Here is a 25,191-nt window from a genome sequence, read left to right as displayed (position 1 = left end):
TAATACCAGATTTGATTTTGCTGGTGATGCATAACTTGCTGTTCCTGCAGTTAAGATGATCCAAGACTGATTAACATAAAATGCAAGCTATAAACCTTCACCTTCTATTTTCCCTGCAAAATACTGCTGGATAAGTTTGATGTATACAAAAGTTCAGATAATAGTGCAAACAATAAGTCAAAAACATTCAAACTCCTTGTTTTGGTTGTGTCCAGACCTTCATATGGTTGCACCCCATGGTATGCATTCAAGCAACAATAATCCGAAGCACGGTTATTTTTTCCCCCAATGAAATAACATGGGAAATCCCTGCTAAATTTCAGGAATAGTTAAAATGTTTCTGTCAATGTGAAAATGGTGCAGGATACTGGGCTTATGAAGTTTGGGCAGGTAAACAGCATCAGAAGATCTAGTTGAAATTTGTCGCCTGTATCTTCAAGGATAGAGTGGGACTACATAAAGTTAGTAAGCAATAGCTTTTAAACAATGCTTCAAATTGCTTATTTACAACTTTGATACCCAATTTCCTTTCTGTGGTCTTAACAATACATGAAGAGACTTGGGAATTTCACCCAATTGCACTTTCCATCCATCCCATGTGAGTTCTGTTTTGAATAAAACAAGGGTCACCACAGACAGCATAGAATTTAAACAGAATAAATTTGAAAAATGAAATGAACTTGTAAATGGAAGAGTTATAGGCACGTGGCATCAAAGTTCTTGACTGATCATGGTGAAATCCAAGTTAATCAAGAACTTGGTTTTAAATATGTTCAAACTAGATATTTGCTTGCTGGATGATTGTAATCAAGACGTATCTCCAGGGACTCAATTGGGCCAGACTGCTTAATATTCAGTAAGAGCATTTCATATGCATGTTGTGAATTCATAACAATACCAAAACATGCTGAGCTTAAGAGTGAAAATGCAGTTACAGTGCAGAGATAAACCAAATGTTATGCAACAGTAATTACTATTCAAACATAGCAAATGGATCTCTAAAAGCTGATTAATTCTGTTTGCATCGTAGTGTCATGTAGCAAATGCAGTTGTCAGCTGGTGCAAGGTTAGTGTCACTAAAACAGGAGTAGAGATTTTTTTTACAAGTTGAATACTGTATTCAGAATCTGGAGAACCTTTAGCTTTTAGTTTAGAAAGCTATTTTAGTGTCTTGTGGTTTTAATTTGAATGTTTGGCAAGGAGAACAAACAGAATCATCATTTAATATTTCATCTAAGCCACTCCTCTAACTCATAGACAGTGCTACTAGGTAGATACTTCATCAGGCTTTGTAACTAGATTCTTTTTATGAAATCATGTTTATTTTGTACTTTGTCCTTGGAATTTTATAAAGCAAGGTGATGGCAGAAAAAGATTTTGAAACATTTTTGGTTTGCACAATTTTTGTTACAGCTTACTTGCTGATTCCATTCAGGTCCTTGAAAGCAAATGCATAAAAAAAACAGAACTTGGCATTTGACATGTTCATTCAAGTATACACAGCAGTTTCATTCCTATAGAATGAATGATTGCTATTGTAATGACTTCTTTTTCGTAGTTTTGAAACTCATTCCCAATGCATTGTATTTGTATATTTTTGTAACGTATTTCTTGACTAGAACAGGTGAAACATAACAGTTGGTACGTTCTTCATCCATTCCATTTATCACCACGGACAGGTTGCCTTGACTTAGATTCGTTTTTTAAGAGGACCGAACAGTTCATGTTCATTAGTACTAGTTTTCGTGAAGTTTTTGTCATATACAGTAACAATTTAGAATCTCAACCCACCAACCAGACCTATCTCTTTGCTTATTTACTTTGAAACTAATGGCATTGTGGTGTGTGGATGCAAAGTGTTCCCCTACACAAACTTCTGTCAGTTGCCCTGTCTCATTACCAAATAGCAGATCCGGTATCACATGATCTCTCCGTAGGACTGCTGTGTACTGATGAAGGAAACTTCCCTGAACACATTTGACAAACTCTATCCTATATAGTCCTTATAAAGTACGGGAGTCCCAGTCAATATGTAGAATGTTAAAATCACCTACTATAACAATCTTATGTTTCTTGCAACGGTCTGTGATCCCTTTACAAATTTGTTCCTCTAAATCCCTAGGACTGTTGAGTAATCTGTAATATAGCCCCATTAACGTGGTCATACCTTTCTCATTTCTCAGTTCCACCCAATATATCTTAAAATTTCTCCGCTCACAGCTTAAATCTTAATTCTCGACTCACCCAGCCAGGATAAAAGATTCTTATGATATTTTCCATCCATACCCTTCATAATTTTGTGAAACTATATCAGGTCATCTCTAAGCTCCCACATTCCAGTAAGAATAAACCCAGCCTATCCTTTCTCTCCTTTAACGATGGTCCAACATTCCATGCAATGTTGTGGTGAATTTCTTTTCCGCTCTCTCCCTATTGCTGCTGTATATTGTCAAGTGATGACCAGAGCTGTGCACAATACTCTAAGTGTGGTTTAACAAGTGTTTTGTGTTGTGTGATGTCCCAACCCTGATACTCAGTGTCTTGGCCAAGGAAGGCAAGCATACGAAACACCATTTTCAATACCCTATCCAGCTATGTTGGGACTTGGAGGGAGCTACGTTGCCATTTTTAAGGAGGTCTCTCTGTGCATGTTTCACAAGCCCCTGGCAGTGATTCTATACATCCCTAAAGAATACAAGAAGGGAGAGGGGAAAAAAAAATATCGGAAGGAGAAATCGATGTTCATGTCATCCGAGAGGATTCTTCGACAGAATACAAGGTGTTGTTCCTCAACCCTAAGAGTGGCCTCACTATGGCAAAAGAAGAGGACTCGTACTGATATGTTGGAATAGGAGTGGGCATTCAAATTGTTGACGAACAGAGCGGAGGTAGGAATTCAAATGGTTGGCGAATAGAGTGGAGGTGCCCAACAAAGCAGTCTCAGAATTTATGTCAGGTTACACCAATGTGAGACATCAGAAACACTGGATGCAATAAGTGACCCCCAACAGATTCACAGGTGAAGTGTTTCACAGGCTTGAAAGGTTGTTAAGAAAATTTACTGGTATATTAATGTCCCAAATTGTAGAGAAATGTTGAGTCAGTTAGGTTAAATACTTTTTCCCCTGGAGTGTAGGACAATGAGGGGAGATGTTACAGAGGCATACAAAATTGAGATGTATGGATAGAATGAATGCTTGCAGTCTTCTTCCATTTGTGTTTGGTGAGATTAGAATTAGAAATCGTAGATTTAAGATAAAAGGTGAAATATTTAAGGGGGATCTGAGATTGAGCCTCTTGACTCATGGTAGTGTGAACTGCCAGGTGAAGTGGTAAGTTGTAACGTTTAAGAGAAATGTATATAGGCACATGGATGAGAGGGGTATGAAGTACTCTGGTCCAGCTGCAAGTAGATGGGGTACGCAGAAAGCCAGATTGGCACAGACTGACTAGGCCAAATGGCCTGTTTCTGTGCTGTGGTGCTCTGTGACTTTGACTTGTCTGACCTTATTCTGAAAGATAAGGTCAAGTATAGCCTATTTCCTTGATGACCTTCCACATACTGCTTCAGAAAACTTCCTTTAATGAATTTTACAAGTTCCTTCCCATCTGAGCTGTTTGTATTAAGGCAATCCCAGTTGATATCGGGAAAGTTTAAATCCCATGGTGCATACAGCCGTACTGCTATTACAACCTTGTGTGTTCTGTGTACCTGTTGTTGGATCCGACTATTTAATTCTTTGATTAGATTGTTTGTTATTTTCTTTGTAGTTTAACAATTAATTGTCTACTTGTATTTTATATAATTGTATACAAATTGCTGTCTACTATGTCTCTTGGTGTTAATAGTGTGTCTATGCAAGTTCAGCGTGTGCTTCTAGTGGTTATACCAAGTATAATTCTGGAAAGCTCTGGAAACTTCTTTGTACTGCATTATTTGAATAAGTGCTACCTCATTGGTTAACTCTTTTCTACAAAATTGAATGGCATTTTCCTTATTTCTATAATATAAAAATAGCTGACTATACGGCAGTGCCATCTTTGATCTTAGCTTTCCTTTCACCAGTAGACCTCTATCACTGTCCATTTCAATTTCTCTTTGTTTCCATCTATGTTGAATGAAACAATCATGTAGCACAAGTTCTGTGTCTCTTTCCTCACTTCTAAAAAACATTCTTGGATTAAAACCTCAGAATCCAACACTATCTGTCTTATAACTCCCACTGACTATTTGGAGGCTATAGTATTATCCCATCAATATGAACACCCATTTCTTATTCCTAAATTCTGCCCACAAAACCTCATTGGCTGAAACATTTCAGGCACCTTTCATAAATATTGCTCTTTGTTCTCCCTGATCAGTATTGCCACATCCCCTCATATTTTGCACCATCACCTGTTGATGTCATATGTCTATACCCTGGAGCATTGAGTTGTCAGTCCTGCCCTTCTTCAGAATCAGAATCATGTTTATTACAACCGGCATGTGATAATTATGTTTCGATAATTGCAACTATATCATAATCCTATGTAATGATCCACAGTCTTGGCTAATCTGTTTTATTTTTGAGGTTCCTTGCATTATAATAAAAGGAGTTAATCTTGTCAGCCTTTCCTTGCATCCTTTCCTGTTTCTCCCTCTTTTAGCAAATATGATGCTCAAGGTGTTGTATCTAAATGCGCGTAGTATAAGAAATAGGTGGATGAACTTGTTGCACTATTACAGATTGCCAGGCATGATGTTGTGGCTATCACTGAATCGTGGCTGAAGGGTAATTGTATTAGGGAGCTGAATGTCCAAGGTTACACGTTACATCGGAGGGATAGGAAGGTAGGCAGAGGGGGTGGTGTGGCTCTACTGGTAAAGAATGGTATCAAATCAGTAGAAAAATGTGACATAGGATCGGAAGATGTTGAATCTTTGTGCGTTGAGTTAAGAAACTGCAAGGGTAAAAGGACGTTGATGGCAGTTATATACAGGCCTCCCAACAGCGGCTGGGAGGTGGACCATAGGTTACAACAGGAAATAGAAAAGGCGAGTCAAAAAGGCAGTGTTATGGTAGTCATGGGAGATTTTTACATCCAGGTCAATTGAGGAAAATCAGGTTGGTAATGGATCTCAAGAAAGTGAGTTTGTTGAATGCCTAAGAGATAGATTTTTAAAGCAGTTTGTCATTGAGCCTACGAGGGGATCAGCTATACTGGATTGGGTGTTATGTAATGAACCAGAGGCGATTAGGGAGCTTAAGGTAAAGGAACCCTTAGGAACAAGTGATCACACTATGATTATATTCAAGTTGAAATTTGATAAGTCTGATGTAGCAGTATTTCAGTGGAGTAAAGGAAATTACAGTGGTATGAGAGAGGAGTTGGCCAAAGTAAATTGGAAGGAGCTGCTGGTAAGGATGTCAGCAGAGTAGCAATGGCGTGTGTTTCTAGGGAAAATGAGGAAGGTGCAGGATGTGTATTCCAAAAATGAAGAAATACTCAAATGGTAAAATAGTACAACCGTGGCTGACAAGGGAAGTCAAGGCTATTGTAAAAGCAAAAGAAAGGGCATACAACAAAGCAAAAATTAGTGGTATGATAGAGGACTGGGAAGTTTTTAAAAACCTAATGTTTTTTTAGATGCTGTCTGTAGAAAGGAAAAGATGAAATATGAAAGCAAGCTAGCAAATAATATCAAAGTGGATAGCAAAAGTTTTTTTCAAATATGTTAAAGATAGAAGAGAAAAGAGAGTGGATATAGGACTGCTAGAAAATGAGGCAGGAGAAATAATAACGGGAGACAAGGTGATGGCTGATGAACTAAATGACTATTTTGCTTCAGTCTTCACTGTGGAAGATACTAGCAGTATGCCTGATGACGTAGTGCGTGAAGGAAGAGAAGTGGGTGAGTTACTATAACAAGAGAGAATGTCAGAATCAGGTTTATTATCACTGGCATGTGACGTGAAATTTGTTAACTTAGTAGCAGCAGTTCAATGCACTACATAATCTAGCGGAATAACAATAAGAAAATAATAATAAAAAATAAGTAATTGATTATAGTATACATATATTGAATAGATTTAAAAAAAAGTGCAACAACAGAAATACTGTATATTAAAAAAGTGAGGTAGCGTCCAAGGGTTCAATGTCCATTTAGGAATCGGATGGCAGAAGGGAATCCTGAATCGCTGAGTGTGTGCCTTCAGGCTTCTGTATCTCCTACCTGATGGTAACAGTGAGTAAAGGGCATGCCCTGGGTGCTAGAGGTCCTTAATAATGGACGCTGCCTTTCTGAGACACCACTCCCTAAAGATGTCCTGGGTACTTTGTAGGGTAGTACCCAAGATGGAGCTGACTGGATTTATAACCTTCTGCAGCTTCTTTCCGTCCTGTGCAGTAGCCCCCCCCACCATACCAGACAGTGATGCAGCCCATCAGAATGCTCTCCACGGTACATCTATAGAAGTTTTTGAGTTTATTTGTTGACACACCAAATCTCTTCAAACTCCTAATGAAGTATAGTCACTATCTTGCCTTCTTTGTAACTACATCTATATGCTGGGACCTGGTTAGATCCTCAGAGATCTTGACACCCAGGAACTTGAAGCTGTCCACATTCTCCACTTCTGATCCCTCTATGAGGATTGGTATGTGTTCTTTCGTCTTACCCTTCCTGAAGTCCACAATCAGCTCTTTCGTCTTACTGATGTTGAGTGCCAGCTTGTTGCTGCGGCACCACTCCATTAGTTGACATATCTCACTCCTGTACACCCTCTTACCTCCACCTGAGATTCTACCAACAATGGTTGTATCATCAACAAATTTATAGATGGTATTTGAGCCATGCCTAGCCACACAGTCATGTGTATATAGAGAGTAGAGCAGTGGGCTATGCACACACCCCTGAGGTGTGCCGGTTTTGATAGTGAATGAGAAGAATATGTTATCACCAATCTGCACAGGTACTGGTCTTCTGGTTAAGAAGTCGAGGATCCAATTGCGGAGGGAGGTACAGAGGCCCAGGTTCTGCAACTTCTCCATCAGGATTGTGGGAATGATGGTATTAAATGCTGAGCTATAGTCGATGAACAGCATCCTGACATGGGTGTTTGTGTTGTCCAGGTGGTCTAAAGCCGTGTGGAGAGCCATTGAGATTGCATCTGCTGTAGACCTATTGTGGCGATAGGCAAATTGCAGTGGGTCCATGTCCTTGCTGAGGCAGGAGTTCAGTCTAGTCATGACCAACCTTTCGAAGCATTTCATCATGTCACCGTGAGTGCTACTGAGTGATAGTCATTAAGGCAGCTCACATTATTCTTCTTGGGTACTGGTATAATTGTTGCCTTTTTGAAGCAAGTGGGAACTTCTGCCCGTAGCAGTGAGAGGTTGAAAATGTGCTCAAAAAGCTGAAAGACCTGAAGGTACATACGTCACCTAGATCAGACGAACTGCACCCTAGGGTTGTGAAAGAGGTAGCATTAGAGATTGTGGTGGCATAAGAAATGACCTTTCAAAAAAATCTTTGGACTCTGGCATTGTGCCAGAGGACTGGAAAATTGCAAATGTCACCCCACTCTTTAAGAAAGGAGAAAGGCAGCAGAAAGAAAATTATAGACCAGTTAGCCTGACCTCAGTGGTTGGGAAGATGTTAGAGTCAATTGTTAAGAATGAGGTGATGGAGTACTTTGTGACACAGGACAAGATAGTACAAAGTCAGCATGGTTTCCTTCAGAAAAAATCCTGCCTGACGAACATGTTGGAATACATTGAGGAGATTTCAAGTAGGATAGATAAAGGGGATGCAGTAGATGTTGTATATTTGGACTTTCAGAAGGCTTTTGACAAGGTGCGACACATGAGGCTGCTTACCAAGTTAAGAACCATTGGTATTACAGTAAAGTTACTAACATGGTTAGATCATTGGCAGTGGGCATTGGTAGGAGGCAGCGAGTGGGAATAAAAGGATCCTTTTCTAGTTGGCTGCCAGTGAATAGTGGTGTTCCATAGGGGTCGAAGTTGGGACCATTTCTTTTTATGCTTTATATAAATGATTTACTGTAGATGATGCAATAGGTAGCTTTGTTGCCAAGTTTGCAGATGATATGAAGATTGGTGGAGGGGCAGGTAGGGTTGAGAAAACAGGTAGGATGCAGAAAGACTTAGAGAGATTAGGAGAATGGACAAGAAAGTGGCAAATGAAATACAATGTTGGCCTCACCTTGAGTATTGGAAATAGTTTTGGGCCCCTCATCTTAGAAAAGATGTGCTGGCATTGGAGAGCGTCCAGAGTAGGTTCACAAGGATGTTTCCAGGAATGAATGGGTTATCATACGAGGAACGTTTGATGGCTCTTAGTCTGTACTCGCTAAAATTCAGAAGGATGAGTGAGGATCTCATTGAAACCTTTTGAATGTTGAAAGGCCTAGACAGAGTAGATGTGGAAAGGATATTTCCCATGGTGGGAGAATCTAGGACAAGAGGACACAGCCTCAGGATAAAGGGGCACCCTTTCAAAAGGGAGATGTGGAGAAATTTCTTTAGCCAAGGGGTGGTGAATTTGTGGAATTTGTTGCTACATGCAGCTGTAGTGACCAAGTCATTGGATATATTTAAGGCAAAGATTGATAGGTTCTTGATTGGACTTGGCATCAAAGGTTACGGGGAGAAGGCTGGGAACTGGGGTTGAGGAGGAGAAAAAACAGGATCAGCCATGATTTTATGGTGGACCAGTCTCAGTGGGCCAGATGGCTTAATTCTTCTCCTATGTCTTATGGTCTTATGTCTTTCCCCATTTATGATCAGTTGATTAATAGTGGTTTTTCAAAAACGGATATCAGATCTGTAATTTATTTTTAACATTGAGGGTGTGAAATACAAACATGATATTTTAATATTTTTGTCTTCATTACATGTTTGAGTACAGAGAGGCAAGAATTACGTGAAGTTAAAATCTTGTAAGCGATTAGTTTAATTGTCATTAAATCATAAAATATTTACTGATGGAACTGGTTAAAACCTTGGTAGGAAGAACAAGTAAACTCAACGCGTTACCATTAGAGGTGAAAATTAAACCCTGATCAATAGGGTTGTGAAGCAGCAGCTCTATCAGTTGTACCACTGAGCCTCCCACCATGACACTATACTGCTCACTATATTAATATTTCCAATGAAATTATATATATTTTTGCATGGTGCAGTGTTTTCTGCAAGCCCTTTTGCTTGTCATGAAGACCAGTATTTAAACTTTGCAGTAAAAGTCTTCTCTGTATATTTATTTTCTTAATGCTTGAGCCATAGGTATTGAAGTGAATAATGGTAAAGAGATTTTGTTGGAAGTTGCATCCTCTATCTCATTATTTCATTGATGAAGGCTTATATGCCTATTTTATAGCTGCCTTGATGCAACAATTTCTTGTTAAAAATTGCAATGGATCCTTTTTCCTTTTCAACTTGCTTCCTCTCAACTTGCCGTAAAGATAAAATAATCGAATATTATCTCTGCATTATGCCTGGTAGATTATTGCTGTGCAATATCATATCAATGTCATTGCACCTGAACTGGAGGGTCCAATATCCTGGCAAGGAGATTTGCTAGAGCGACTTAGGATGTTTTAAACTCGTGTGGCTGAGGGGTGGTAGTGTGGCAGAAGAGAAAGTTAAGGCAAATACAGAAACTAAAGCAAGCAAGTCCAATCAGCAGAACAAGCATGAGCAGTACAAGCAGTGACAAAGGTCTTTTAGGTTAAATAATTTATTTTTTTATTTTTTGAGATACAGCATGGAACAGGCCCTTTCCGGTCCTATGAGCCATGCCACCCAGCAACCCCCAATTTAACCCTAGCCTAATCACAGGACAATTTACAATGACCAATTAACCTTCTAAGTTGTATCTCTTTGGACTGTGTGAGGAAACCGGAGCACCTGGAAAAAAAACCCCACACATTCCATGGGAAAGATGTACAGACTCCTTGCAGATAATGTCAGAATTGAACTCCAAATTCTGATGCCCCAAGCTGCAGTAGTATTGTACGAAGCACTAAGCTACCATTGTGTCCCAAGGTAGTGTAGCGTTTCTTGCATTTTAATGAAAGAGGCCTGACAGGTAAAAAAGGTGAGCTCAAGGCATGGATAGGCATATGAAATTGTGATATTATGTCTTTTACAGAAACATGATTTGAACATGGACAGGATCAGTAGCCCAGTGTTCTGGGATACAGATTCAATAGGTATCTGTTGGATCTAGGTATCTAGGGAGATAAGAGGAGGTGGGGGCTGGGTGCTGCATTCTGTTTTCTGATCAGAGAGAACATGTTGGTAGGACTTGGAGAGGATATTCGTGGAGAACTTCTGTTTAGGCTGTATGGGTAGAACCTAGAATTGGGGGGGGGGATTTCTTTGGGACTGTACTATCGTCCCTCTCCCCCAATAGTTAACAGAAATTAGAGGAGCTAATATGTAAGAAGCTAGCAGAAGGGTTAATAGGGTAATACAATTCAATGATTTTAACTTCACTAGTATTGACCAGAACAGACATAATGCTAAGGGATTGGATATGGTAGAATGCATTAAGTGTATCAAAGGTTTTGCCAAGCAGTATTCAGATGGCCCGATGAGAGAGAAGTCAGCACTTAAGCTTCTGGAAATGAGGCAAGACAAGTTGCTGAAGTACTGGTGAGAGAGCATTTTGGGGCCAGTGATCATAAAGCTATTTGTTTCACATTAGGTATTGGAAAAGAGGACTGGTACACAAATTAAGGCCTACATTGGGGAAAATTTAATCTTGGTAGCATTAGACAACAACTTGTAAAGGTTGATTGGGCGAGGCTGTTAGCAAGTATAGATGTGCAGCAAGTGGGAAGTTTTGAAAAGTTAGGAAGAGTTCAGGGCCATATTACTCCTGGTAGAGTCAAGAATACGATTCTGAGAGCTGAGACCTACCTGAGTTTGGAAAGGCAAGGACTGAATAAGTGCAGTTATCTTGGCTTTGTGTGAAAAATCATGTCTGATGAATTTTATTAGTTTTTCTTTTTGAAAAGATAACAGACAAGGCTAGGGCTTTTGACAAAGTACTGCATGGTAGACTGCATGGTCAAGAAGTTACAATTACATAAGATCCAGGGTGAGCTAGCCAGTTGGATAGTGACTTGTGGTGTACTGTAGGAGTCAGTACTTGGGCACCTGTTATTTGTCATGCATTATTAGGAATTTGGATGACAATGTAGATAGCATAACGAACAAATTGGTCATGAGGGTAGTGACGAAAATTGTCTAAGGTTACAAATGGATGTAAGTCAATTGTGATAGTGGGCAAAGGAATGGTAGATGGAATTTAACTCAGACAAGTGCAAAGTGATGCACTTTGGGTGGTTAAACTAGGGCAGGACTTGCACAAAAATGGCAGAGCCCCATTGAATGATCTAAAACAGAGGCTTAATGAAGTTTACCACACATAAAATAGCTGCATCTCTAGATATAAGACAATTATAACCATACTTCAAAAGTCCTCCCTTGCTCAAAGGGATGGGAAAAGCACCATAAAAAATCTTTGTATTTTACTTTAGATTACTGGAGAAAGCTATTTATAAGTATCTTGCAAGTATGCTTTTCATCACTGATTCAATAATCTATCTGTGTCCACCATTTTCATCTTGAATTTGGCCAAACAATATTATATCTTTTCTAAAAAGTAATAAAAGCAAATTTGTCTGCTCATCTGGATTCTTCACTTAAAAATAACAAGAACTTAAACAGACATAAATTAGAAATGCTCAGGTGAAAAAAAGATGCATTTTCAAAAAATTGTATTGGTTAAGCATATACTCTTCATTCTGCATCACATATCAGAGCTGGGCTCTCCAATTTCCATGACAATGAATCAGAGTTTACAATGTTATGAGAGGAATGTGTTGGCTGAGTTATCCTATAGGTATATTAAGTAACAATGGAATAAGGATGTAATGCATAACAGAGAGCAGAGTGTCTGACATGTCCGCAAGACCTGGAAGCTGTTGCATGTTTTTTTCTGTGTAAGCTGAGGGAGTATCCAACATCTTACTTCAAAAGCAGAGTAGTCAATCAGCAAACATCAATATGCCCCGAAGATGCCAAGCAGCCAAGAAATAGTGAGGTGAGGAGATGTTGAGGGGGGAATCAGCCAGACTGAACCATCCTAACAAAAAGTGCTGGTGAACGCAGCAGGCCAGGCAGCGTCTATAGGAAGAGGTACAGTCGACGTTTTGGGCTGGGACCCTTCGTCGGGGCTAACTGAAAGAAGAGATAGTAAGAGATTTGAAAGTGGGAGGGGGAGGGAGAGATCTGAAATGATAGGAGAAGACAGAAAGGGGAGTGCTGGATCTAAGAGCTGGAAAGTTGATTGGCAGAAGGGATACGATGAGGGAGAGGATCATGGGACGGAAGGCCTAGGGAGAAAGAAAAGGGGGGAGCCCACAGGATGGGCAGGGAGTTACAGTGAGAGAGAGAAGAAAAAAAATGAAGTATGAATGAATAAAGAATGGGGTATGAAGGGGAGGTGGGGCATTAACGGAAGTTAGAGAAGTCAATGTTCATGCCACCTGGTTGGAGGCTACCCAGACGGAATATAAGGTGTTGTTCCTCCAACCTGAGTGTGGCTTCATCTTTACAGTAGAGGAGGCCGTGGATAGACATATCAGAATGGGAATGGGACGTGGAATTAAAATGTGTGGCCACTGGGAGATCCTGCTTTCTCTGGCAGACAGAGTGTAGGTGTTCAGCAAAACGATCTCCCAGCCTGCGTCGGGTCTCGCCAATATATAGAAGGCTGCATCGGGAGCACCAGGCACAGTATATCACCCTAGCCGACTCACAGGTGAAGTGTCGCCTCACCTGGAAGGACTGTCTGGGGTCTTGAATGGTAGTGAGGGAGGAAGTGTAAGGGCATGTGTAGCACTTGTTCTGCTTACAAGGATAAGTGCCGGGAGGGAGATCGGTGTGAAGGGAAGGGATGGGGGGGACGAATGGACAAGGGAGTCGCATAGGGAGCGATCCCTGCGGAAAGCAGAAAGGCGGGGGGAGGGAAAGATGTGCTTAGTGGTGGGACCCCGTTGGAGGTGGAGGAAGTTACGGAGAATTATATGTTGGACCCAGAGGCTGGTGGAGTGGTAGGTGAGGACAAGGGGAACCCTATTCCTAGTGGGGTGGTGGGAGGATGGGGTGAGAGCAGATGTTCGTGAAATGGGGGAGATGCGTTTCAGAGCAGAGTTGATGGTGGAGGAAGGAAAACCCCTTTCTTTAAAAAAGGAAGACATCTCCTTTGTCCTGGAATGAAAAGCCTCATCCTTAGAGCAGATGCGGTGGAGACGAAGGAATTGCGAGAAGGGGATGGCATTTTTGCAAGAGGAATAGTCCAGGTAGCTGTGAGAGTTCGTAGGCTTATAGTAGACATTAGTAGATAAGCTGTCTCCAGAGGTGGAGACAGAAAGATCAAGAAAGGGGAGGGAGGTGTCAGAAATGGACCAGGTAAACTTGAGGGCAGGGTGAAAGTTGGAAGCAAAGTTAATGAAGTCAACAAGCTCAGCATGCGTGCAGGAAGCAGCGCCAATGCAGTCGTCGATGTAGCGAAGGAAAAGTGGGGGACAGATACCAATATAGGCTTGGAACATGGATTGTTCCACAAAGCCAAGTGAGTCGGCTGGGGTGATATACTGAATCTGGTGTTCCCGATGCGGCCTTCTATATATTAGCGAGACCCGATGCAAGCTGGGAGATCGTTTCGCTGAACACCTACGCTCTGTCCACTAGAGAAAGCAGGATCTCCCAGTGGCCACACATTTTAATTCCACGTCCCATTCCCATTCTGATATGTCTATCCACAGCCTCCTCTACTGTAAAAATAAAGCCACACTCAGGTTGGAGGAACAACACCTTATATTCCGTCTGGGTAGCCTCCAACCTGATGGCATGAACATTGACTTCTCTAACTTCTGTTAATGCCCTACCTCCCCTTCGTACCCATTCTGTTAATTATTTATTTATCCATCCCTCTCCCCCCTCTCTCCCCCCTCTCCCTCCCCCTCTCTTTCTCCCTCTGTCCCTCTCACTATAACTGCTTGCCCAACCTCTGGCCTCCCCTCCCCCTTTCTTTCTCCCTAGGCCTCCCATCTCATGATCCCCTCCCTTCTCCAGCCTCGTATCCCTTTTGCAAATCAACTTTCCAGCTCTTAGCTCCATCCCTCCCCTTCCTGTCTTCTCCTATCATTTTGGATCTCCCCTTCCCACTTTCAAATCTCTTACTGTCTCTTCTTTCAGTTAGTCCTGACGAAGGGCCTCAGCCCGAAACGTCGACTGTACCTCTTCCTAGAGATGCTGTCTGGCTGCTGCATTCACCAGCATTTTTTATGTGTGTTGCTTGAATTTCCAGCATCTGCAGATTTCCTCGTGTTTGAGCCTGAACCATGCTTGGATCCCAAATTGTCTTGTAATATATTGGGTATATTGGTACCAATCAAAATCATTTGACCTTGAAGGAGTTATACAAATTAGCATTTTAGTGCAACTAAAATTCACTTATAAAGCAAACTAATATGTAATTGTTGATGAGGTAATAGCTGAATCAAAACCCCGCCATAATTGAATCTCCAGAACTGAAAAGATCTTAAAAAAAAAAGCAAATTGTGTAATCAACTGAACAAAAATAGCAGCCATAATTGCGAATGTTTTAAATAAGGAAGCCTTAGCTAGTGTCTTCTTGTATGTCAGCAATCTAAGCAAAGGTGTGGCTGTTAAGAAATACTTGCATTTGCCTTCGTGAATACGAATAAAAACATATACATTTGAAAAGCATGGCCCACAGAAGTGATGCAGATTGTTAATCCAACTCTGAAAAAAATTTGCATATCAATTAAATAATGCATATGGAAGTCTTTAAGAACACTTTGAAAAAAAATACAATCTGAACAGCTGGGCAATGAAGTAAATTATTTATGTAGAGAATCACCTAATTAAAAAAAACTAGAAATCTGAAAGCTTAGTTATGGAATCGGATTTCAGGCAAAAAATTCTTCTATTTTACTTTCAATGGACTAATACATCAAAGAGGAAATTCAGAAGAAACACTTTTATCCATTAAGCTTTGAGATTGAGGGACTTGTTATAAAAGCTGTTCCTAGGGTAAATAGATTTCATTGTTTCATTGATGGAGAATCTGGGTAAACGCCTGAATGTGTGGGAATAAAGACTTTTGCTGATAGTTAGGCAAGAAAGGGAGAAGACTTGAATGAAATATAAATGATTGAACTAAATAAATGGCTTGTGCTGCATAATATACTTGATGATTTTTTCAACAGATAACTATATAACTGTTGAATCAATGGAAAATAAAACACAATAACAAGATCAAGGCTTTTACAAAATTATTTGTTCCTCAATGCAGTGAGCTAGACAAAACTTAATTTTTCTTGTAAAACATTTGATTATAGAAATTACTTTTGTTACTTCGGCATCGTGTTCATCCATAAACTGACATCGGCCCATATGTTCACTCTACTAAAATCCAATCTCTGTCTCTGCTTCATTTCAATTGGTGCAGAGAACCTTCTTCATTGCATTCTTACCTTAAGACTCAACTGTATCCCAATGATCCCCTGGCTTGCCTTCCACCATGTACCTTCACATTATTGAATTTACTAAATTTGTGCATCTCCAACTCTGACCTGAAGCATCTTTAATTTTCATGCTTTATTAATAAGGTCTGTGCCTTTAAATGTCTAGACTCCATGTCAGAAATTCCCTCCCTCAACCCCTGAATTCTATAACATATAATGAATAACATATCATTTTAATAAGCTTTTATTCAATAGTCATAGTCATAGTCATACTTTATTGATCCCGGGGGAAATTGGTTTTCGGCAGTTGCACCATAAATAATTAAATAGTAATAAAACCATAAATAGTTAAATAGTAATATGTAAATTATGCCAGGAAATAAGTCCAGGACCAGCCTATTGGCTCAGGGTGTCTGACCCTCCAAGGGAGGAGTTGTAAAGTTTGATGGCCACAGGCAGGAATGACTTCCTCTGTGTTCCATCTCGGTGGAATGAGTCTCTGGCTGAATGTAGTCCTGTGCCTAACCAATACATTATGTAGTGGATGGGAGACATGGATGGGAGACATTGTCCAAGATGGCATGCAACTTGGACAGCATTCTCTTTTCAGACACCACTGTCAGAGAGTCCAGTTCTATCCCCACAACATCACTGGCCTTACGAATGAGTTTGTTGATTCTGTTGGTGTCTGACATAATAATATATCTTGTGTGGTTTTAACATCAAACTTTACTTGCAAAAACTGAAAAATGTCCTGTGATGTTTTGGTATGTTAAAAGCGCTGTATAATGCAAACTGTTGTTGTTATATTATTGTATTTGTCTGTTTAAAATAAAGCACTGATAAGGAGCTTTATTTTAGATGGCAACCAAATGGAATATTGCAATAATGAAAACTTAAAACGTCCCTCTGACATTAACAGAATTCAAAAGGAGCAGTTCAATTAAATCACCATTTTTGCTTTAATTCACGATGTATATGGTATATTGTCAAGGAACACATACTTTGGCAAGTTAATGGTTAAATGACAAGTTGGTCCACTGTTAACTGATACTGACTGACTGATTTTAATAACAAGCCTACCGTAAAGTGTCGAAATGAAACTGCATCAGTTTGAGGCTGAACTCATGAAAACTTATTAGTTCTTTCTACTCAATTTGAGGAACAAGAATCATGAAATTAAAACAAAAGCTTCTGTCTTCATAGATCTTAATGTTTATCTTCCTAGTCCTTGTAGAAAGGTGGTATTACTGGCTTTAGTTCTGGGAAATGTGGCAGATCAAGTACTGAAAATACAATTTAAGAAAGAATCTAGGAAAGCAGTCTAATATCGATTGATATGGAATTGAATAGAGGCCTCTTCAAGATAAAAAATAGTTGATTCAAGTCGGTCCAATGGAGTGAAGATAGATCTCGCCTGGATAATGTGGAAACAAAGCTCTGCAGGTAAAACTGTAATTGAACAAGGGAAAGCCTTTGAAGTGGAATTGTTTCAGCCACTCTGGGAATATTCCCATGAACTAAGCAGATGATAAAATTTAAACCAGAGTTTCATGGATGACCTTAAAGATATCGTAAAATACAACAAAGACAGATGTCAAGCTGTTAATACAAATGAGAAAATAAAAGGACTGATTGAGGCAGCAAACATAAAAGATGTTCTTAAAATCTTCCAGCGGTGAATAAATAGGAAATGCGTAAAAAAAAGCGCAAGATTCAACAAGCGATAGAATCTTACAACCAGAAGGCAAAGAAAGATGTGGCTGAGAAACTGGGTGAACTAAATGTTAATAAGGAAATGGCACAAGGGGATTAAAAGAGGAATCATCCAATCCATATGGGTGGATGCATCCTAAACATGAGAAAATGCTTGGGATGCATCTGAGCTTGCTGAGGGAAGTCAGGCAAGTTATCACAGAAGCCATGAGTAAAATCGTCTTGATGTCTTCAGAGCTAGGAGTGGTGCCCAAGGAAAAGAAATTTGCAAATGTTGCAGCATGTTTCAAAGAGGAATATGGATCAATTAAAGAAAACTGCATAGAGTTAAAAGCAAATCACACTGAGTAACTTGATTCGTTTTAATGAACTTCACAGCAAGGGTAGAGGAGGGAAGTTCAGTTGATATGATATAAATGCCACAGAAAAAACAAGTCATGTAGGCATGGATAGAAAATTGGCCACGTAGCAGGAAAGAGGAAGCTGGAATGAAAGCATGTTCATGGATTAGAATATGTTCCCTAGGGATTGGTTTTGGGTCCATAATTTTTCTGAATAAATATAAATGATTTGGACATGGTTATACAGAAAACACCTTCAAAATCTGCAGACAACACAAAACTTAGAGACATAAAGCATGATGAAGATAATGCATAAACTTCAAGGAATTAAAGACTAGCTAGTGGAGGGGCTGGATAGATGACATCTGATGAATAATATCAAATGCATCATTTTCAATCTTGAACTTTGAGGACACATTGCTAAGAGGATTATACAAATAGAGGTCTACAATGCATGGAAGGAAGTACAGCAGGATTTAAAAACTAAAGGTTAAAAATAACATAGGACCTTAGGTCTGTAAAAAGGAATAGTGCACCAAGAGCGCAAAAAAATGTCAAGGTAATTGTTAAAAATAATATTTGTTCAGCCACAGCTGTATTATTGTGTTCTGTTCTGGATTACACGCTACAAGGAAGGTGTCGAAGGGATTTATCAAAATTATTCAGGAATGAAGAATTCTAGGCATGTATATAGGGTGGAGGTGCTGGGATTATTTTCTTTGGAGCAGAGGATGCTTCAAGAATCTCAGATGGAACCATGATTTCAAAATCATGAAAAGTATAATTTGATATTTTTCACTTTGAAGGAGTTGAGAACAAGGGGACATGGAATGAAGGTAATTAGCAAAATAAACAAAACTGATAAGTGGTTAAGATCTGATGACTGCTGGGGTCTTCAGACTCAACCGTAACATTCAGAAAAGAGCTGGGTTATATCTGAAAGGAAATAACTGGCATGGTTATGGGAAAGAGCAGGGAATGGAATTGCATTTGGTTGTCTGTGTGGAATCAATGGGCCAAATGAGCTCCATTCATTCTATAACCATTGTGATTCTGGGCTATAAATTTAAAGAAAATTCTTTCACTTATTTAAAATTAAACTATAATTGCTGTGTGTTATTTCGCTATTTGTATGACTGTTGATTAAAAATCAGCATAATTTATGGTAATAGTGATTTAAGATAGTGCCACCTAATGTGATAGGGCCAGTTTGTGTTCAAGTTCAAGTTTAATTGTTATTCAACCATACATGAATACTCATGAATACAGCCAAATGAAGTAGAATTCATCTGGGGCCAAGGTGCAAAGCACATTATCAACAGTCACACACAGCACGAAGCAGATATAGCGCATATAAGATAGCAGTGAACATATAATCACACAAAAAACAAAGAAAATCTATAGCCTATGTCCCTGGGTGACATAACCTGTAAATTGATTGGGCATTATGAGCAAGAACAAGCAGTTCTCAGCAGTCCACCAATGGACGTACACTTGCACACATGCAATCCAGCTTGTCTTCTACCAAGCAAACCCTGGAGGGCAGCATCCTCACTCTAGCATGGGCATTGCTCTACACCACCCCCAGCATCTTCTCTCCGGGACTGCTGCAACAGGCAAACCCACAGCTTGAGGCCTAGTCCATGCTACAGCCATGGCCACGCACCTCCCCCACCATTTGTCTCACCAATAAACAAGGAAAATTGACTTGCAGTATTCTACATTACCAATATCCAACAGGACCTTGCGACTGCAAGAGAAAAGTCCACGACAATTATCCTGTACACTTCCTTTGTGCACTGACTTTCTGTAGCGGCAGTAACACAGTCCATAGTCCAGCTCCTCTGCCATTGAGCAGCTCACCAATGGGGTAGACCTGCAGCAATGTTCCCTCTAATTTGTATTGACCAGTGTGCACGAGAATCTTGTGCTGTGTAATTTTTTGCCCAGTGACAACAATATGTGCAAGCTGAATAATTCATTCAATAAAAACAGTATAAATAAGCCAGTTCTAAAATCTGCAGACAAATCCTCTCAATCTCTACGTTGTCAACACAGTCCATATCAGAAACCGGAAAGGAAATGTGATTGTGTACGATCTTGAAATATACTTGCCAAGAGAGTGACAACCTTTAGTTTAAATTCCTTTGTGCGCTAGTAACAAAAGATATCGCATGCACACATGCACACCTGAGAGGGAACATTAACCTGCAGTACTTGAAGTTCTTAATGTCCAGCATTGTCTTGCAATTATAAAAAAAATACAAAAACACCTTTGGTATCCCCCGGAGAGGCTGCTGTGTCCGAGCACACCAACATCTTACTGGTGTAATTGATTTACAATTAACAGATACAGATGGCTGGATTAGAAATCTGAAAGTTAAATAAAATGGTCCAAACCCCAGGGTAGTTTTAGTTTAGTGGTTAGAATCCATTACAGTGGTCATTTGGAGTAATAAAATAAAGTTTGTAGCTCTGTACGAAATTGATTTGCACACCATACTTTTAGTTCACTATATTCTCTTGGAGAAGATGTAATTAAATAGCACCATTAAGGTGACTGATAGTAAAAGAAATTGAGCCTGACATCTTGACTGCGTGGTTGCGAACCACTTACCATCTGGCATTCCTTATTGTGTTATTAGATGCTGCTTACAGCTTATCACTGACTGCCCTGCAGTTATTCAAGAAGAGTTGGACTTCATCAGTGCTCTCAGTCTGCTGGAGGAATTCAGTGTGAAGATTTTGCCGATGCAAGGTATAAAGGCTTGGTTAATGTAATTGGTACTATAGATATATGTATATAAACACACACTCACACACACACACACACACACACACACACACACACACACACACACACACACACTCTTTCAAGATCCCACTCTTGAGGGAATTGTTTTGGATGCTTAATCCACACTTCAAAGCTCGGACCCTCAACCCTGAACAACTTTTAAACTGTTGTAGCAAAGATCATGGTGGGAGGAAGTGACAGAGGAAAACTGAACTGCACAGCTGGTAGAGGGTGAGATAGGAATGTGCATGAAAGTCATCTTTTAGGTGGTTGGTGTGTAAAGAATACATCCAGTGAGTTTGGAGGATAGAACAATAGAAATGCAATACCAAATGGTGTTTGCAGTACTATGGAACTCAACAATATTTTATTTTTTCAGAATGGAACATGACATTGCTTGTCCATTTCACATCAGTCAGAAAATTTGACTGGGCACTTTAGCTACCTTTGCCCCAAAGGAATATCCATTTGAGGAACTTGTTAAGTTACATTGTTCCATGTGTAATAGTTCTAGGTAATTGTGAAGGAACTTGTTGTAATTTTGTTGTAATCTGTGCAAGTCTCAGATTGATCTATTACATAGAACACAGTACAGTGCAGACCCTTCAGCCCACGATGTTGTGCCAACCTTTTAACCTACCCCAAGATCAATCTAACCCTTTCCCTCTAAATAGCCCTGCATTTTTCTTTGATCCACATGCTGGTCTTAGAGTCTCTTAAATGTCCCACATGTTGATAGGTCAAGGGTCAAAACCAAGTCAAAGGTTTTTTTAAAAATGTTCGAAGTTCATTTTATTATCAAAGTATACGACCCTCAAATTCTTCAATTCTCCGGTAGCCAAGAAAGAAAAGAAAGATAGCACAATCATCAACCCCTAAACCCTATCTTTTTGCAAAAAAAAAACAAAAATGGAACAGGCACTTCAACCCCCAAATCCGTCTTTCCACACAAAAACCAAGCAAAACAGATCAGGCATATCGACCCCCAAATCCCTCCTCCCACACAAAAAAAATGAACAAAACAGATCAGGTACATTGACCCCCAAATCCCTCCTCCTCTGCAAAAAAGATTTAAAAGGGCAGACATCCTGCTTCGGGTTTGATTCGAAGAAGGAGTCTGAGAGTCTGAGTGGGAGTGCCGAGAAAGACATTTTTGAAATTTTCGTTATTTTTTTTCCCCAACGGCGTTCTGAGAGGTGGGACTGCACAGGCGTGTGACGTCGGGCAGTGCAGCGCGGCAGATTTAAAAGGAACAGAGCTTCATAGAGCGGGCAGCGGAGTTTGCGGGCTGCGGAGTGAGCCGGGAGCAGAGTGAAGGCTTAAGGGCTTCGGCTCAACGGGCTTAGGCGGAAACAGGCGAGGGAGGTTTGGCATTCATTTTCTGTTGTTATTTGAGGAGAGGGGCAGTATGAGTGTGAGGGCAGTTTGCTGTTCTCGGTGTTGGATGTGGGAGGCCCTGGAGTCTACAAGCCTCCCGGACGTCTACATCTGCACCAAGTGCATCAAGATGCAGCTCCTAAGGGACCGCGTTAGGGAACTGGAGCTGCGGCTCGATGACCTTCGTCTGGTCAGGGAGAGTGAGGAGGTGATAGAGAGGAGTTGCAGGCAGGTGGTCACGCCGGGGCCACGGGAGGCAGACAAGTGGGTCACGGTTAGGCGGGGGAAGGGGAAAGGTCGGGTAATAGGGAGTACCCTGGTGGCTGTGCCCCATAACAACAGGTACTCCTGTTTGAGTACTGTTGGGGGGGACAGCTTACCCGGGAGAAGCGACAGTGGCCGTGCCTCCGGCGCAGAGTCCGGCCCTGTAGCTCAGAAGGGTAGGGCAAGGAAGAGGAGGGCAGTTGTGATAGGGGACTCGATAGTAAGGGGGTCAGATAGGGGATTCTGTGGACGCAGTCCAGAGACCCGGATGGTAGTTTGCCTCCCTGGTGCCAGGGTCCGGGATATTTCTGATCGTGTCCAAGATATCCTGAAGTGGGAGGGTGAGGAGCCAGAGGTCGTGGTACATATAGGTACCAATGACATAGGTAGGAAAAGGGATGAGGTCCTGAAAGGAGAATATAAGGAGCTAGGAAGGGAGTTGAGAAAAAGGACCGCAAAGGTAGTAATCTCGGGATTACTGCCTGTGCCACGCGACAGTGAGAGTAGGAATGCGATGAGGTGGAGGATAAATGCGTGGCTGAGGGATTGGAGCAGGGGGCAGGGATTCAAGTTTTTGGATCATTGGGACCTCTTTTGGTGCAGGCGTGACCTGTACAAAAAGGACGGGTTGCACTTGAATCCTAGGGGGACCAATATCCTGGCAGGGAGATTAGCGGGGGCTACTGAGGTGACTTTAAACTAGAATGGTTGGGGGGTGGGAATCAAGTTAAAGAGGCTAGGCGTGAGGAGGTTAGTTCACTACAGGGGGATGGGAACCAGTGCAGAGAGGCAGAGGGATGTAAAGTGAGGGTAGAAACAAAAAGTACTATGGAGAAAAGTAAAAGTGGCAGGCCAACAAATCCAGGGCAAGCATTAAAAAGGGCCACTTTTCAGCATAATTGTATAAGGGCTAAGAGAGTTGTAAAAGAGCGCCTGAAGGCTTTGTGTGTCAATGCAAGGAGCATTCGTAATAAGGTGGATGAATTGAAAATACAGATTGTTATTAATGATTATGATATAGTTGGGATCACAGAGACATGGCTCCAGGGTGACCAGGGATGGGAGCTCAACGTTCAGGGATATTCAATATTCAGGAGGGATAGACATGAAGGAAGGGGAGGTGGGATGGCGTTGCTAGTCAAAGAAGAGATTAACACAATAGAAAGGAAGGACATAAGCCGGGAAGATGTGGAATCGATATGGGTAGAGCTGCGTAACACTAAGGGGCAGAAGACGCTGGTGGGAGTTGTGTACAGGCCACCTAACAGTAGTAGTGAGGTCGGAGATGGTATTAAACAGGACATTAGAAATGTGTGCAATAAAGGAACAGCAGTTATAATGGGTGACTTCAATCTACATGTAGGTTGGGTGAACCAAATTGGTAAAGGTGCTGAGGAAGAGGATTTCTTGGAATGTATGCGGGATGGTTTTTTGAACCAACATGTCGAGGAACCGACTAGAGAGCAGGCTATTCTGGACTGGGTTTTGAGCAATGAGGAAGGGTTAATTAGCAATCTTGTCGTGAGAGGCCCCTTGGGTAAGAGTGACCATAATATGGTGGAATTCTTCATTAAGATGGAGAGTGACATAGTTAATTCAGAAACAAAGGTTCTGAACTTAAAGAGGGGTAACTTTGAAGGTATGAGACGTGAATTAGCTAAGATAAACTGGCAAATGACACTTAAAGGATTGACGGTGGATATGCAATGGCAAGCATTTAAAGGTTGCATGGATGAACTGCAACAAAAGTTCATCCCAGTTTGGCAAAAGAATAAATCAAGGAAGGTAGTGCACCCGTGGCTGACAAGAGAAATTAGGGATAGTATCAATTCCAAAGAAGAAGCATACAAATTAGCCAGAGAAAGTGGCTCACCTGAGGACTGGGAGAAATTCAGAGTTCAGCAGAGGAGGACAAAGGGCTTAATTAGGAAGGGGAAAAAAGATTATGAGAGAAAACTGGCAGGCAACATAAAAACGGACTGTAAAAGCTTTTATAGATATGTAAAAAGGAAAAGACTGGTAAAAGCAAATGTAGGTCCCCTGCAGACAGAAACAGGTGAATTGATTATGGGGAGCAAGGACATGGCAGACCAATTGAATAATTACTTTGGTTCTGTCTTCACTAAGGAGGACATAAATAATCTTCCAGAAATAGTAGTGGACAGAGGGTCCAGTGAGATGGAGGAACTGAGCGAAATACATGTTAGTAGGGAAGTGGTGTTAGGTAAATTGAAGGGATTGAAGGCAGATAAATCCCCAGGGCCAGATGGTCTGCATCCCAGGGTGCTTAAGGAAGTAGCCCAAGAAATAGTGGATGCATTAGTGATAATTTTTCAAAACTCGTTAGATTCTGGACTAGTTCCTGAGGATTGGAGGGTGGCTAATGTAACTCCACTTTTTAAAAAAGGAGGGAGAGAGAAACCGGGGAATTATAGACCGGTTAGCCTAACGTCGGTGGTGGGGAAACTGCTGGGGTCAGTTATCAAGGATGTGATAACAGCACATTTGGGAAGCGGTGAAATGATCGGACAAAGTCAGCATGGATTTGTGAAAGGAAAATCATGTCTGACGAATCTCATAGAATTTTTTGAGGATGTAACTAGTAGAGTGGATAGGGGAGAACCAGTGGATGTGGTATATTTGGATTTTCAGAAGGCTTTTGACAAGGTCCCACACAGGAGATTAGTGTGCAAACTTAAAGCACACGGTATTGGGGGTAAGGTATTGGTGTGGGTGGAGAGTTGGTTAGCAGACAGGAAGCAAAGAGTGGGAATAAACGAGACCTTTTCAGAATGGCAGGCGGTGACTAGTGGGGTACCGCAAGGCTCAATGCTGGGACCCCAGTTGTTTACAATATATATTAATGACTTGGATGAGGGAATTAAATGCAGCATCTCCAAGTTTGCGGATGACACGAAGCTGGGTGGCAGTGTTAGCTGCGAGGAGGATGCTAAGAGGATGCAGGGTGACTTGGATAGGTTGGGTGAGTGGGCAAATTCATGGCAGATGCAATTTAATGTGGATAAATGTGAAGTTATCCACTTTGGTGGCAAAAATAGGAAAACAGGTTATTATCTGAATGGTGGCCGATTAGGAAAAGGGGAGGTGCAACGAGACCTGGGTGTCA

The 25,191-nt window shown here is 40.9% G+C and overlaps 1 protein-coding gene across 3 annotated transcripts in view; it reads left to right on the top strand.

The window, feature by feature from the left end:
- nbas (NBAS subunit of NRZ tethering complex) overlaps positions 1–25,191 on the top strand; it is a 304,149-nt gene that overhangs the window by 128,974 nt on the left and 149,984 nt on the right. For all 3 annotated transcript variants that reach the window (XR_011885018.1, XM_072251277.1, XM_072251278.1), the window contains one exon: positions 20,275–20,387. Coding sequence is in view for 2 of the 3 variants with exons in the window: in XM_072251277.1 (XP_072107378.1) it covers positions 20,275–20,387 (113 nt within the window). In the remaining variant the exon portion in view is untranslated. The remainder of the gene's footprint in view (positions 1–20,274; positions 20,388–25,191) is intronic.

This window comes from Mobula birostris, chromosome 2 (assembly GCF_030028105.1).
Source record: "Mobula birostris isolate sMobBir1 chromosome 2, sMobBir1.hap1, whole genome shotgun sequence".
Lineage (NCBI taxonomy): Eukaryota > Metazoa > Chordata > Chondrichthyes > Myliobatiformes > Myliobatidae > Mobula > Mobula birostris.
This window is presented reverse-complemented; position numbering and strand designations above follow the sequence as displayed.